This window comes from Grus americana, chromosome 2 (genome assembly GCF_028858705.1).
Source record: "Grus americana isolate bGruAme1 chromosome 2, bGruAme1.mat, whole genome shotgun sequence".
Lineage (NCBI taxonomy): Eukaryota > Metazoa > Chordata > Aves > Gruiformes > Gruidae > Grus > Grus americana.
In genome coordinates this window covers 103,826,671-103,843,408 of record NC_072853.1, presented here as the reverse complement: position 1 = coordinate 103,843,408, position 16,738 = coordinate 103,826,671, and the positions used below count along the sequence as shown (strand labels likewise).

Genomic DNA, 16,738 nt, shown 5'->3' with positions numbered 1-16,738 from the left:
CCCTCCGAAAGAACCAGCCCAAGAGAGACAGGGCTGTGTTACAGCAGTGGCATTCCCAAACGCTTTCAGACCTACCCAGCGCCTGGGAAAAGATGATGCTGTGGTGGCATCTGGCTGTGCTCACAGATACATGCAGATACAGTGTCTAGAACTGTGGTCTTCCTAAACTCAGTGTCCTCTTTTCTCCTTCTTCTCAAGCTTGTCTCACACTAAAAAGGAATCTCAGTCTTTTTCTCTCTCTCTCAATTACTGATTGTATTAAAAAGAACTGATTCTTAACAGCTTTTCAAAGCATATTTTCCATCTTATTTCCCCCAGTTTCCCCCTTCTTTCAATCTCTGTTTTAGAAGCTCTTCTCCTCCTGCCTCCCACTCATTGCTGGTTGGATTTTACTGACCCACATTAGTTTTACTCATTCCTGCAACCCTGTAACCTGCTACAAAAGTTGGGGGTGTCTGTTTTTTCTCTTGGAGGAAAGGGGGACAGAGTCAAGCTTACTCTTTTCCTCTTACATTTTTTCCAAACCTGTTTCCCCGCCCCCCCCGCCCCTTCTCTTTCCCTTTATCCTATTATCTGAAAGCAAGTGAAGGATTTCCCTATGTTGCCTGTGGGCAGATTTGCTCTCCTGCTGGTAGTGGCTCAGTCGCAGCTGGCAGTCTGCTACTGCATTGCCCTTGCACTGAAATGCTGTAAGCCGTATTCCTGCACTTGCAAAGTGGATGAATTTTTGCAAGGTGGATCTGACCACTGCAAAACCCTGCACTGTCTCATATTCTCTCTTTCTGCTCAAGGCAACAGTAACAGCGTTTTCTGTGACAGCAGTGCAGAATATAAGAACTGCATGACTTACCTTAAACTAGCCAATATTTCTACTGTGTATGAAGGCAACTAGCTGTGGATTGGGAGAAAATATCCACAGCTTCTGCCCACAGACACTCAGTGCGTGGACCTTTCAGGAGGATGCTGCAACTTCTGTTCTGTCATCATCTCTACCCAGTGCAACGTGTGCCAAGTTTCCAGCATGGCTCAGGATGTATTGGATGGCTGGGACCTTCACACTATTCTCTGTATTTCCGATTTGCATCCAGGCTCAGGAAACAAGGGAAAGGGAGTGTGTGTGTGCGCGCGCGCGCGTGCACCTGCATGGGAAGGTGAGGGTACAAGGGCACTGCCAGCGAATGGCCAGAGACTGGGCTGGCGCGTGTCCTGGTGAACTGCCCATGTCGGCTGAGGTGTTCTGCTCGTGAGTGATCCACAAGCTCAAGTCTGAACAGCAGCTAACGCTGGGACTAAGCCCCATCGGTAACACGTCCCAACCCCTGTAGCACCCTTCACAAACACAGTCAGCGCTGGACAAGATACCTTGGTCAGGATGCTGCCTTCACAGGGCCAGACTCATGCCATGTCACTCCTCTTCAGAAAGCTTTCAGGCTTCTGAGGTTTTCTGGCTGTCTTTGCCTTTAATCACAATTATGAACTGCTCATTTCATCTTACTGATGACTTCAGGTCTGAATATACACAAGGGCCAAGGAGGCCCCAGACATACAGAATCCTCGCTGGCACCTCCTGCACAGGGGGACAGGGCTCCTGCACAAGCAAGTTGGGGACAGGATGGCAATTGCTCACCCACCTGTAAGGCCAGAAGGGGCTCTTGAGCTAATCCCTTGCGGAGCAGAGCATCTCACCAAGCGGCTCATGAATGACATGCATGGTTTCAACTGAGCTGAGGCTGGACAGACGTGTATTTAAGGACTGTATGAGATGTATTCAAGCATCTCTAGATAAACGGTTTCCATTGTTAATTACCCACACTGTAATACACGTTATTTAGAGCATGAGTTTGTCTAGCTGCAGGTTCCAGTTATTGTTCACTGTTGTCCGCAGACATTCTCTTATTCTGCTGTTTATTGCATTAAAAACTCCTCTAGTGTCTCACTGTAAAGCAGAATTTTCAGATTTTAAATAATTCTTTTAACTTTTTTTTCAACTTAACTGCTTAATGGATACCAATCTGGACACAGTATCTCAAGCCTCACGCTTTGCCTCCTTAACCAGCACGTCAGATGGGAGATCGTGTAGTTCACCAGGGTCTCTAAATCCCTTCTGAGTCCCCACTTTCCAAGAGTCTTTTGTCCTGGGGTCTCTGTGCTCTCTGCACCTATAGGTCGCACTCCTGCTGACAAACATGCAGTTACCTCCCCATGTTCAAATCAGTTCAGCTAACTGTGCCAGATACTTCTAGCCCCTGACTAGTGTGTAATTTCTGTGCTACCTGTAAATTTCATTTGTAATTGTTTTATATTTGCTCTCAGATCACCAGCAAAGCACCAAAGTAGCTCTGGGCCAACACCAGAGGCACTTGCATGCCTTTCTGCGTACACTGGCACTGGATGATGATTTCTCATGTTAGTTTTCTGCTACTTTGAGATCTAAGAGAAATTTTTAAAACACTTAATAAGGGAGGTAAGTTTTTGAAAGATGCTATTTTTATTAAGGAAGGATGTTCCTAATTCAAATATCTTACAGAAGTCTAAGTACCTACATCAGAATTTATTTTTTTCAGAAAACTTTATAACCTCATAAAAATGATACTGTTTGACTAATGAGTGGTGTTCTACATACACAAGAATTAATTATGCTATTGTCCTCAAAAACATTGCTGATTGTACTCAGCACCATCTTTTTCATGGTTTTACTTGGAACTCACATCATGCTTACCTTTAGAAAATCAAACAACTTTATAGTTTTCTCCTGGTCCTTTCTTAAGCCTTTGTTACAAACCTATTGCAAAAAATGTTTTAACCTTTATTTTTCTTTATTTGTATACTACTCTTCTCCCTTGATTTGTCTTGAATCTAAATGTCTCCATGCACACTGCAAAAAGTCCCCAATTTCAAAACCTTCTATATTTCATCTCAATCACCACATTTTAAGCAATGAGAATGTAAGCATTTATAATGTTAAATGATTTAATGCAATTTTTCTAAGTGCTGTAAACATGAATCAGCTCATTACCTCAGCCTAACTATATAAGGTCTAGCCAAACATAAATCTGGTTGCTTTCTTTCATTCCAGACCTCCAGAATTGATAGCAACATATCCTGGAGCTCTGAGATGATATTTCCAGATGATATTTTTATTACAAATAAATGAAAGATTTCGCTCTTTCAGAACAGTAGGACAGTACTCAATAAGCCCATAGAGCATAAGCTCTCTTGCAAAAGGCAGTGGAGTAACGAAGCTACGCTATACCCTCAGGATATTACAGAGCAGGGTATACTGAGGAGCTACAGCAATTTTACAAACATGACTGGAGGCCAAGCAACTATTATTGTGAGATTGCTTCAGAGACTTACCTAGAAGTCAGGAGAATAAACCCACTGGTAGGTATAGATAGTTATGGTGGTGGAACCAGAGAAATATTAAAAGAAATTAAATATGGAGTATATTTTGCCTGGTGAGCCACACTGCACCAAACATAAACCAGTTAACGTGACAAAGTTACCAATGCTTTTATGGAAGAGTCTTAGCTGTTCAATTATTTATCACTAATATTATAGTGCAGCATATTTATACAATATTTAAAAGAAGACCTGAGCCTGCTATTTATTCATGAGAAGATATCCTGTAGACTGAAAGAGTTCATTAGCACAGCATAAAGTTATTAACAAGTCTACAGGAATTTTAACTTATTCAACTCTTGCCTCATCCCCAAGCTAACCATGCAGAGAAATACTCCCCGTTTTTTTACTTCTAAGCCTAAAACACTGCAGAGAGTCTCAGATGTTTCCCAAAGTCTATATTGTAACCTACTGTCCTCAAAATCTTCCAGGGCAGCTCCTTGTCCCATAAGGATTTCTCTCTTTACTTGGGAAAAGCAACTCGGGAGAAGACGCTGCAGTGAGACCTGAAGTTGGTAAGAGTCAGGCGTGAACAGCTCAGGTGGAATTTTGAGCAGAGGGTCTTGCAAACTCACTCTGCGCAAACCTGTTCCACAGTGCCGTGTTCCCACTCCCCCCAGTCTAAAGGTAACTTTTAATGAAAGAAAATACAACATTCCTCGTAACTCTCCTGATACAACAAGAAAGATTTTCTTACTGGGACCAGGTTTCCTTTATCTTCTCTTGAAGGAGCTGCCATGACAGAACAACTAGATATGTCTGTTAAAGTTTAAATAGCTTCAATCAAGTGGGAGGGCTGGTGGGTTTTTTTTTTTTTTTCAGGGGAGGCAGGACTGCAGAAGGAAAAAAAATATTTTTTTTTTTCCCAAGAGGAGCAAGCAAGCCAAGGAGAAGAAATGGCAAGATGGCAAGAGCTGTCCAAAAGTAGTTATGACTAAATACAACCAGTTGTTATCCAGCACCCTGTCCACACAGCCAATATCAAGAATAACCAACCATTCCTTCAAACATTTTATATTCATCAGCAGCTTAAGGTAGCCTTGCAAAGGGGAAGGGCTATCTCTGAAAAGAGTTGGCAAAGCTGGCGCGTAGTGCGCTATTTGACCAAGGGGTTTCCAGGCAGCTGGGGTCCTGGGCAGTGGAAGGCAGAGCTGCCGGAGTGGGCAGTGTGTCACACAACAGCGACGCCGAGGACTCACAGCACCAAATGTCTTTCCCTAGTGTGGGAATACAACAATCCTGAACTAGGTAAAACAAACTGATACTGAGATATGCTCTAACACTAACAGCTGGATTTGGACAACCAGTAAAAGGAAAGATTTAGATTCAGATCCACAAAGGAAAGATTAATACGTATATTTCTTTTACATTAAGGACTGTATCATTCAGATGGTTCACAGACAAGCACAGTTCCCAGTAAAATGATCAAAGAACATGATCGCTACTTCTTGATATTTGCAAAGAACATTTTGCCATTAGTCTTATATTTGCAAATTCCATGGGAGTCAGATAAAAGATGCACACCACTCAAAAAACTCACACAACTCAACATTTAATGTTTAGATTGAGCAGTGCAGGGGTTCTCAACAACTTGATTTTAAAGCTCTCTCAGAAGCAACATCACTTTTATCTTTCAAATCTCATTGCTTTCAACCGCTTTCAGACAAACCTGAGCTGTCTAAAAGGCAACATGCACAGCAAATCTCTCTGACCAGCAGACAGGAGCTGGGAGACCACACTATGATGACTCAGACTTGCACTGCAGAACTTTGCAGTTACTCCTCAGTTTTGGACTCTAAGGATATCATACAGTAATTGCATCGTGCATGAACTAACTTGGTCTCACTTATGAAAAGGAAAAAAATTTCCTTGCTTAGAAACCTAGCTCACAGCCTGAGGCATGAGTAATGTGCCCATGTACCTGAACAGCAGTGTAGATGTAATTTTTATTTCTGTTATGATGATGGTCATAGATGTTTTGTTTAAGACATTCTGACCCAAAGCATTCACAATCTAATTGCAGGCCTACACAGAACAGGTGCTAAAACTACATGAGGCAGATTGAGCACAGAAGCAACAAAGCAAGCTTTTGCTTATTGCTGATGACTAAAGCTGTGGGTAAAGGATGCTCTCAAAGCTTGTAATTTGGAATGTGTGTTACCATTTTGATTTAAGTACCATCTGAGTGGAAAACCTACTTTAAGCTTATGAAAGAAAAAAATAAAAACCCCCTTACTTTTAGTTAAAATACAGCTCTGTGGTGCTGTGAGTCCTACATCCCTTAAGCAAGGGAAAGTAAACATGGCAAAGTAAACATGAATCTCATGTGTCTACAGGAACTTCCCTGTGCACAGTGTTGTAGAAAAGGCAGGTAACAATTGTTACTGAGTCACTTGGCCTTTCTCTGGCCTCCAGCCAGCTGTGGCCTGAACTGCCTGGAGGAAACACATAATGCAAACTAGCGACCTGGGGGATGAGTACTTCAGTACATCAGTTGAGATGCCGTAACTGGTGATATTGTTACGGCTCATGGTTTTTGCATTTAAACAGCAAAGCTGAGAGAATGGTATAATGAATTCTCAGATGATCCCCAGGGAAATTAGTTAGTCCAATTCCCCAAGATTCTTTCTATAAAAAAGTCACCCTCAGTGCCTATATACTATAAATAGTTATCTGTAATACCAGCAGGGAGATTTTTTTTAAATGCATGTTTTATGTTGACTATGTTGTAATCTCTAGAACAGTTTATTCCACAAAGAAAGGAAAAACACAAGCTGCAATTTTATTAAGACTTTCATTCATGAAAACAAACCATCTATGCATCACATAAACATGCGGCTCTAAGTTAAAATCAAGAAGGTCTTGGTATCACATGCAGAAAAACAGCTGAACAGTCACAAAAGAAAGTGCTAAAAGCGAGCTCTCCAGTAATGAAAAGCTTCATTCCAGAGTTTGAAGCAGAGTGCCATCTTAGGATAGCAAGCACCAACAATAACAACTGTTTTAATCCCTTACATTACTTTTCACTGAAGTAAGTAAATGTAAAAATGACAGTTTTCCCTACCCAGAAGTACCTCAAACTGCAAGAGTTTTGACACAAGGTGATACCATTCATTCAAGAAAATGTTTGGCATTTCTGACACACTGAGGCCACGAATACTTGTATTTCTTCCTATTTAGCTACCTATTTAGATTACAAACCTAAACAAATCAACAGTTATAACCACAGAATCACAAAATGGTTGAAGTTGGATGGGACCTCTGGAAGTCATCTGATCCAGCCCCTCCACTCACTCAAACAGGGCTACCTAGTTGCCCAGGACCATGTCCAGACAGCTTTTGAGTATCTCTAAGGATGGAGATGCTGTTACCACCTTGGGTAACCTGTGCCAGTGCTCAGTCACGCTCACAGTGAAAAAGTGTTTCCTGATGTTGAGAGGGCACCTCCTGTGTTTGCACCCATTGCCTCTGGCCCTGTCATTGGGCACCACCGAAAACAGCCTGGTGCTCTCCTTTTTGCACCCTCCCTCAGGTATTTACACACACTAATGAGATTCTCCCAGAGCCTTCTCTTCTCCAGGCTGAGCAATTCCACCTATCTCAGACTTTTCTCATACATGAGATGCTCCAGTCCCTCATCTTCACAGCCCTCTGTTTGACTTTCTCTAGTATGCCCATATCACTCTTGTACTGGGGAGCCCAGAACTGGATACAGGACTCCAGGTGTAGCCTCACCAGTGCTGAGCAGAGACAAAGGATCACCTCCCTCAGCCTGCTGGCAATACATTGCCTAATGCAGCCCAGGATACCATTAGCCTTCTTTGCTACAAGGGCACATTGCTGACTCATGGTAAACTTGGTGTCTACCAGGACCCCCAGGTCCTTTTCTGCCAAGCTGCTTTCCAGCTGGGTGGCCCCCAGCATATATGGGTGTGTGGGGTGGTTCCTCCCCAGGTGCAGGTCTCTGCATTTCTCCTTGCTGAACTTCTTGAGGTTCCTGTCAGCTCATGTCTCCAGTCTATCGAGGACGTTTGGGATGGCAGCACAACTCTCTGGCCTATCAGTCACTCGTCCAAAGTTTGTGTCATCAGCAAATTTGCTGAAGGTACACTCTGCTCCATCCTCCAGATCACTAATGAAGATGTTGACCAGGACTGGACCCAGTATGGACCCCTGGGGTACACCGCTAGTTACAGGCCTCCAATTAGATGTTGTGTCACTGATCACCAGCCTTTGGACCTGGCTGTTCAGCCAGTTTTCAAACAACCTCACTGCTCATCCAACTCCTACAGCAACAGCTTGTCTATGAAAAGCTGTTGAGGATCATTATACAAGACTTTCTTAACCTCGTCTGAAATTACTTTTGTGTGTACCTTTCTGAAATGAAGTCTTCAGTCACAAGATTGTTTAAAATGCACATTCACAATTTATCTAATTCCCCATTCACACCAAAAAGAAAGTTGAAGCACAGTGTGTAAATTAAGATTAGAAGGTTAAATAGTTTCAGGACTCTTTATGAGCTATTATTAACTTTATTATTTATGAGTCTCTCTCTCTTTGTTGTAACCTTCTTCAGCTGAAGGTTATTGAACTGTAACTTCCTATCACAGCATCTTTAATTAGACTAGCTTTTCTCAATATGTCAGAAAGCATGGTGAAGAAGGAAGTACTCTCTGGTCTTCTCCTGTTTTACACTGTGGTACTACAAATGATTGAGCTCAGCAGGACTCAGGCCTATAAATGTTTTTGTGAATCAGGACAAAATGCTTGATGTTAATCTCTGAGTTCACCACCTTTCTTCTGTGATGACGAAGACTGTCTTAACAAAAGAAAGAAGCTTTCTTCTTCAGATAGAAATGGTTGACATTTTTGTTTTCACCAAGAAAAAAATGAAGAGTCTAGTATGATGACCATCTGGCTTTCAGTTGAATTTCTCAATGTCTTTTGGTTGTTCACCTCTTACTGTGTTGTTAAAGCTTTTGCTGTAATGTATCCCCAACTGGTTTAAGACTCATGTGATGTATTAGTTGTTTTCCTTGAGTTACTTGATACCTGCCATTTGCTTAGAGAGTTGAGAAGCCCACTTAAAGGTATCATATGCCTAAAATGCCTTAAGGATACTCTCTGCCTCTGGCTATTTTTATGTCTTGGAGATCATTTTTGTGGTGGTCTTGAAAGAACTCAGTGCCTGAGGGCTCCTGCTATGATTTTATCTCAGCAGTATTTTGCCTTAAGAGGGGACTTTTCACCATTAAATCTAGATCTTACATAGAAATTTCCCATTCTGAAAATTTTGAAATTAAAAATCCATTATTGCTTTGTACATTACATGGAAGAACCTGACTCTCTTCACAGATTTGTATTCTTTATACATTTGAAGTGTCCCTCTCCTGAAATTTCCAGAAGCAGCTATTATGTGCATTACTGGATTGGTGGTTTTTATTTAATATAATCAGTAAATAAAAGCTAAATGAGAAAGAAAAATCAACAAGATAAAATGTATGTGCTAGTTTGGTAAGTAAAAAGTAGTTTAGGATCTGTTTTTGTTAGCTTTATTGATAATTGTGCATATACAATACATGATACTACTTCCAAAAAAAGAGTAACACTCAAGACGAATCAGAGTGACCGTTAGCAAGAAAAAGACAACTATGGTACACGGAAACACAATCCTTCCCAAACTTGCTAAACTACTAGGGATTGCCACTGTCATCTAGAACATCTGAAGCAGTTTAAATAAACTTAACAAAATGTATGATTGATTATTTTTCAGTATTTTAAAAGAGATAGGCAGGCATCTAAAATAATTTCCTCACCCACTTGGCAATTACTTCCAACTTTTAAGGTCCCACACTTACATCTGTGTGAGGTCATTTACACCTCTGCAGGACATCACCAGGTCTAACAGCTCATCCATTCAGATGACATTAAAGGATCGGGGTAAGAAAAATTGCACTCCAGCAAGTTTTTTTTTCACGATTGTTTCCTCTCCCTCTCCCTGAAGCAATAACAGGACAGAGAGATGGCACATAAAGCTTTTGTTTTCTGGAAAATGCCAGCTCAAGGAAAAGACCACTGCTTGTTAGCCAGAGTGCCTATGACAGCTCTGACACGGAACCCTAACAACAGTAATGCCAGCCAGAGAGCCTGGAAAACGTACACGCTGAGTGCAGTGTGTCCTTGAAATAGTATTTACTATTTATTTGTTCCTTAGCCAGGAGGGATGCACATACATTTTCTGCTTGTCAGGAGACTGCAAAACCAAACCAAAGAGCTATCCCTGGGCACAAATTTTAAGCGAAGTACTAGGGATACAGCTCAGGATGATTAACACGACTTTGAATTCACATAAGCTCACTTCTCTCCACACCTGTTATTTGATGAGCTGCATCGGCTTGCTAAGCCATGCACAGATGACACACAAGGAGTTTGCAGCCTACGTCTCTGATCCTACAAGCAATTCCATGGGCAGATGCCCGACTCCTTGCACAGCCTTACTGAGGCTGAAAAGATCTGCATGCATATTTACATCCATTTGTGCAGGACCAAAATCAGTCACTGCGTATGATTCCTGGCATGACTAATTACAACTCAAATAGAGTGCTGACCTGCATTGATTCAGTAGCAGGCACGGAATATTGGGCATGAACTAAGCTATGTAAGAAGTGAACCTTCACCTGTCCCCTGTGCTAGAGAACCACCTTTGTCTCAAATAAAATAACCATTTCCACTCTGTCCACAGACCTTCCCTGTGCAAAGGGCAGAAAAAGCCTATTTGCAGGAGCTCTGTGCTTTCAGAATTTAAGGGCACAGAAAAACATCAGATCATTTATTCTGATCTCCTCTGTATTGCAAACACCTCACCTTTGTAACTGGAACTGAAATCAGTAATTTACTTTTGATTGAAGTAGAGTGTGTTTAGCTGAAGGCTACCTTCCAGAAGGGCACTGAGCTTTGAACTGAAAACATCAAAAAATACAAAATCCACTAATTCTCTTCCTAGTCTGCTCCAGTAATTAAGCACTTGGTATTAAATATTGGCACCTAGTTTCCCATATGTATTTATCAGGATTCAGCTTTTAATCATGCATCCTCTCCCTGCTTAATTTAAAGGTCTTTCAGATGATACAGTTTTCCTCCCCCTATAAGCCTCCCTTATTTGCTTAATCTACTCACCTTCCTTTCGATAATCTAAATAAAGTGAAATGTTCAAGTTTCTTATTGTATGGCATTTTCTCCAGGTGTCTAATATTTATAGGTTTTTTCGCCCGCTCTGATTTTTCAAAACACCCTTTAAAAATATGAATGTGAGAACTGACTGCAGCATTCCAGTGTCAGTCTCACCAATGCTGCATACAGGCACAAAATCATCTTCCAGCTTCTAATCACTACTCCCCAGCTTAGATATTCAAGGATCACATTAACCCTTCTGCTTTATGCTGCAATAGGAACTTAGATTCAGTTGCTTGTACCCTACATTCTATTTAGAGTCTCATTTTGGGAATCAGACTCTGTTTTTGTGAGAGCAAGTCTGCATTCATCTTTATTGTACAATTTCACATTTGACTATGAAAATGTTCTCCTTTTAATGACCCCAGCTTATCAAGAAATCCAGGCTTCTCTCATATGCTTGCTCTATCCTCATTATTACCCTGCTCCACCCAACAAATATTATTAGCCTATTATTAGGAGTCCCTATTTATGTTCAGATCATTAGTAAAAAAATGTAAGGTATCTAAACTGGTAATTCTGAAAACAATTGTTCAGCTCTCACTTAAACCCAGGAACATCTAAACACTAAATGCATCTCAGGTTTCAAAAGTAAACTATGCCTTGTGCTTAACATTCCAGCATACTGGAGCACTGTTGGTTAATTACAGTAAATTATATTAGGACAATATAGTTTTAACTAGTACCCAGTACTTCTATCCTCAAATTTAGGATCATAAAAAGCCTTTAGAAAAAGATCTTATAATAAATCAAATATCAAACAACATACCAAATGGTTTGTCTTTTTTCCTGGCTGCTACTGAATGAGTCTGATTCCAAATCAAACAACTCAGTTGACACCTAACCTGAGCATACCTCGCAAGCAGAGGGTGGGTTTAACTGCACATGAGGTACTCAGTCAAATGCACAGGGTCTCTCTGGAGTTGCTGGACCCATTTTCCATCAGCATGCTTTTTCCTTTCAATGCTACAAAACAGTAAATGCCTCCTGTCAGGTAATGACCACTCTTTTTTCTGCTAGTGGCAGCATGTGATGAGCCATTCAGCACCTGGGTGACGGCACACGAGAAGGGTTCTGCTTTCAGGAGAGCTTGGCCTTCAGCTGAGAGGCAGAACTTGATGGGGTGAAGTACTGTCTTAGTAGCTGAAGTTCACAATCACATTTAATAACCATGGGGCTGGAAAATAAGCCCAAACATTTAGTGTCAAGCTTGGATTTGAGTAAAAATAAACAGCCCTTGAACTCTTCAAAAAGTCCCCAAATCCCTTAGATCGCATTTCAGCACCTATTTAATAAACATGTGAATGTCCTCCTCTATTGATCTTCAGATGAGCTCTCATTGGCCTACATACAGCTAATTCTAGGAAACTGAACTGCTTGCAGGAGTAAGGGACTAAACCCTTAGGAAATTTGATGAACTAAAGAATAAACAAAATATCCATAAGACTTGATTTTCAAGGGCATGAAGCAAGCACTGCTTACACTTGAGAATACTAAGCATGTCTGAAAATTGGGACATTTGCTTTGTTTCTGCTGTTCAGCTGCTGCTTCAGCTTCCGTGCCCTATACCTCACTTATAGCATCAAAATATTTTAGATGTGGTTTTTACAGGGGGGGCCACTAAGAGTTCATTCAAAGTGGTATCTTAAAGTGCCTTTAAGGAAAACTGATCTGTTAGCTCTTAACCTAACTTACAAACATTAAGCCTCAAGCAAGGCTGATTTTTATACCCACAACAGATAGTTTGTCAGCTGGTTAGAGATGTCAGAAAACAAATCTGTTGGGTAAAGCTGTCTGCTGGTGTGAACTGGCAAAGCTGTGCTGGCAAGGCAGAGTTTGGCCCAGTCTTCCCTCAATATTAAGTGACATAATGCTTTCTGTCCTCTACCTTGGCCAGCCCCTCCGCATCATAAATACTGAAAGCAATAACTGCATGATTGCTGGAGTGACTTTGCCCGTCACCTTCCCTGAGGAGACAACAATGCAAAACACACTTTACTCTGAGAAAAGCTGCACTCACCCGATCTTCTTCTTCTCTGACATCTGGCATGGTGCTGATGCAGAGGCTGACCGCAGTGATGGCAACAAAAGAGATTGAAATACAAGCAAAGATTTTTCCTGGGATCCCTGAGTGGGGGTTCTCCACCATATCCCTGAGCTTTCGCATGCACAAACTGAATCGGCTATTGTCCTGGAAGGCACATTGCGTAGTTTCACTAAATACCATCTCCCCTTCATACAGCCTGGCCTCAGCTGCCTCCTCCTCTTTCTGTCGCAATCTCTTTTTACAGCACCACTCCAGGTGGTCCTCTTCTATCCCCCAGTACACAAGCTCCTCCTGAAAAGAAAGAGCGCACATCTCCCTGAGTAGCCTTAGCTTCCCAGCTGTCAGGAAAGTCATGATCGTCCTGAAGGCACTAGGATTACGGTCAAAAAAAAATTCATTGCAGCTAACATCATAATCATCGCAGATGTTCATGATCTCATCATAATTGTTGCAAGATTTTAGCTTCCCAAGCCTGGTCAAGGGGCAGTTCTCCAAGGTGGTCCATGGAACTTTGTATTTAATACCACCTACATTGATGATCACAAACCTGGTCCGGTCATCTAGGTGGGCTAAGCAGCACAAGTCTTCTCCAGGGTGCAGAAGTTTGGCCTTTTTGTAGAAGAATCCTTTCTTGGTTTGCACTTCACACAGGTTTTCCAAGTTATTGAAGGAGTAGGAGCTGAACTCAGGATCTGCATTCCCAGTGAGCAATGCCATTTCGTGATACATTTGTTGAGTCCATAGGGAGGTCAAGGCTACTCAAACACACACATCGGGAACTTGACTGGAGAGTCAATCTGTAAAACAGAATTTAAAAAATACAATAAAATTAGGGCATTGCTAGATGAAAAACAATCCTATCCTCTCAATCCCAATAAACTTTTCTCCATGGCATTATTTTTTTCCCTATTATTTTAGGACTATCTCTGCTTGCTAGTCGCTTGGGGAAAGAACTTAAACTACAATAAGATCAGAAGCCATGTTGATACCTCTAGAGGGTTTAGTCAGTAAATGAATGGAAACAAAACCAGGGTATTATCATCTTCAGAAATTTCTTTTCTAGAGGTTTCAGCTATACCCTGGACATCAATGGACACTGGAAGGGAAAATGGGTCTTTTGGCTAAATGGCAATTTACATTGTAGCAACTTAATAAAGAAACTTAGTTGCAATTTTTTAAAATTATTTTGATCAATCTACATAATGTTTCTATTACAAACTGCCTATAGTGTGAGGATAAAACGGATACCTACAGTACAGTCGAAATGTGATTGCAGAAATGCTGGTAATTCCCAATTTTAATTCACCAAGCTTAGGTATCAATAGCAATGAATATGTGGGAGCTGAAAATCCAGCCTGCAGCCAGCACCCAAGCAGGTTTGGGTGCTTGAGCATGAAGTGTGTGCTACCAAGATTTGCTTGCTACCGGTACCACGACTAACTGGATTAAAGCTATATTGGGCATATCTACCCAAACAGCCCCACTTCTAAAAGGTAGAAAAGCTTTTGTCCTCATGCTGGGGTGCCTGCTGTCCAGGCTAGGGACATCTCCTGCAGGGGAGCTGCGCATCCCAGGTCTGAGCCAAGACCAGAGCTTGCCCGGGATCCCGGAGCTGCTGGAGGCTCTGCCGCAGTTTTGACTCTGGGAGGTGGACAGGGTGCCCAACAGCCTAGGAGCAGCTCTGAAATGGGAGATCAAACCTAAGAATGAAGCAGAGCTGGAAGCGACCCCTTGCTGCTCTTACTTCTGGATAATGCAGAACCCAACCAGTCACATTTAGCAGGAACTATGCACGTTATGCATAATTCTAGGATTTGAATTGTGCCTTCTGCTTGCTTAACCCTCCTTTACCACACCACAACCCATAGATCTCCTGAACACATTTTTTCACCGGCCACATTACTTCCTCTAGAGTTCTCCTCCCAGGTTCTCCAAAGCAGTACTAGGATGTCTTGAAATGCTACTATGTAATTGTATTAGTGAATCACACAAAAATTCCTGAATTGCTCAAATATGAAGTAGGAAACAAGAAACTGGCACTGGGACTCCACACACAAGACCTGGACTGAAAATGGCTGCAGCGATAGGGAACAATCTTAAGCAGGGGATGTAGAAACCTTACAAGTTGACAAAAGACAGGAGAAAAAGCTGAGTTATGAAAGATAGTCTGACATTATTGATGTCAGCACAGTAACCGTGAGGCAGTAACTCCATAATTTATGAGCAACATTCTCCAATTCCATTCGAATGTCATGCCTCAGCCTGGAGAGAACACTGAACAAGTGGGTGCTAGGAAAAACTGGAGAGCATGCGCATTCAAACGCACTCCCAGAGCAGCGCTTCCTTTATCCATCATCAACTCACTAACTCTTAACTCATTAGACTCAGTCAAAACAATCTCCAACAGAAAGTGGCGAATACTTGCTACCCACAACCCTGAGTCACCCTCTAAATATTACCAACCACACTCAACCAAACAAATCACAGCAATAGCAGTGGTACTCCTGCTTCAACATTTCTGTGAGGATCCAGCCACTGAATTTTAGAAAGACATTTATGTTAGATATTTGTAAAAATTTAGACAAAGGCTGGTTTACATACAATAACCCTAAAGTCACCTAAAGATACTTTTTGGCACCGTGAAAATTTCAGAAAAACAAATGATACCAAAATCTCTCCAATTTCACTTTGGGCAAAAAAAATGTTTAAACACCCATTTATATGGGGCAACATGAACAACAGAGAAAAGCTCCTTTGTCTGGCTAAGGGCCAGTAAAGGGTAAGAGGCAGCAACATGCATTCGGAGAAATGGGTGCTTTTACAGCACAGGCTTGAGTGCAGCTGGGACTGCAAATACCATTATTGTCACAACGAGAGCGCATTGTCAGCATGGCATATGCTTTAAGTATTTAGTCTCTTGTTGCATTTTATTGGTAAGATAAAATATTCACTGCCACTACTCAGGGCACTGTGCTTTTGTTTTCATGCCTTACTTGTTACACAAGTCAACATACAAAAAGTAGTTAACATTGTTTTGACATCAAGGCCAGGATTGGCTTTTCTCCTCTCCCCTGTGTAGCAGGTTGTTGCATAAAGGGACCAGACACATTTCACAGAATTATTTTGAATCTAATCTTACGTGCGCTCCTTCCTTCTTCCAAGAAGCAGCTAACTCTGTGAAAATCTCTAAGCATGTTGTTTATTACAAAAATCTCTGAATTACAGAGGGTTAGTGGATATAAAATGATGTTGATCAAATGTAAAGCTTAAGGAAGCAGCTATTAATATTTTTGTACCATCAGTGGATAAATAGAAAGCAATAACAGAAGTAGTCACAGATAGTATTGCCAGATAATAGGTGGATTCTGGACAGTACTGGTTGCAACAGATGCCAGAGTTTAGTTGCTAAAGTGAATTTTCTGACCTCATACTTCAAGATCCCAGAATCCGTACTACTACACATTATTAGTCGGCAGCATTTGTTTTGAAAATCTCGGCTAAAAAGATAAGCATGTGAAGAGAGTTGTACGTATTATTATCCTTGGCACCTCTGTGAGGTGGTTGCCCTAGACCAGGGCTCAGATGTCAGTGGAACAGCATGAGAAAGCTTGTTGTGCCACTTTAACTATCCTACAGAAAAACAGAATACATCACTGTGGGCTCCCAATTTGGCATCTATCCTGAGGAGTAAAATAAGCCTGGAAGGCCTGTTTCTGATCTTATGTACATGGAATGTATCATGACCTTCACTGAATATTAAAGGGTGTTTCAAAATCATGTGGGTCTTAAAATACTCTCTGCATGCCAAGGTTATCAAATGTATGCACATGCCTACAATAAAGCATCCCATTGAAGATTAACTTTAAAAGCCAATACTTCCAGAAGTGATACTACATTATCATCCAGTTGGCATTTCTACCATTTAATCTGACACATGGGTGCAAGAAAGACTATTAAAACACAGTCTGTAATAAGCTTCCCATTGCAGGGACACAGGACAGAATTTGACGCTATATTTGTTGTTCATAATTTTAAAATGCTGTGTGAGAAATGCTGTAT

General features: G+C 41.4%; 1 protein-coding gene across 3 annotated transcripts in view; it reads right to left on the bottom strand.

Moving 5' to 3' along the window:
- Positions 1-16,738, bottom strand: part of KCNG2 (potassium voltage-gated channel modifier subfamily G member 2) — a 57,030-nt gene that overhangs the window by 12,387 nt on the left and 27,905 nt on the right. For all 3 annotated transcript variants that reach the window (XM_054814370.1, XM_054814369.1, XM_054814368.1), the window contains one exon: positions 12,653-13,476. In XM_054814370.1, the coding sequence (XP_054670345.1) occupies positions 12,653-13,408 (756 nt within the window). In that variant the 5' untranslated portion in view covers positions 13,409-13,476. The remainder of the gene's footprint in view (positions 1-12,652; positions 13,477-16,738) is intronic.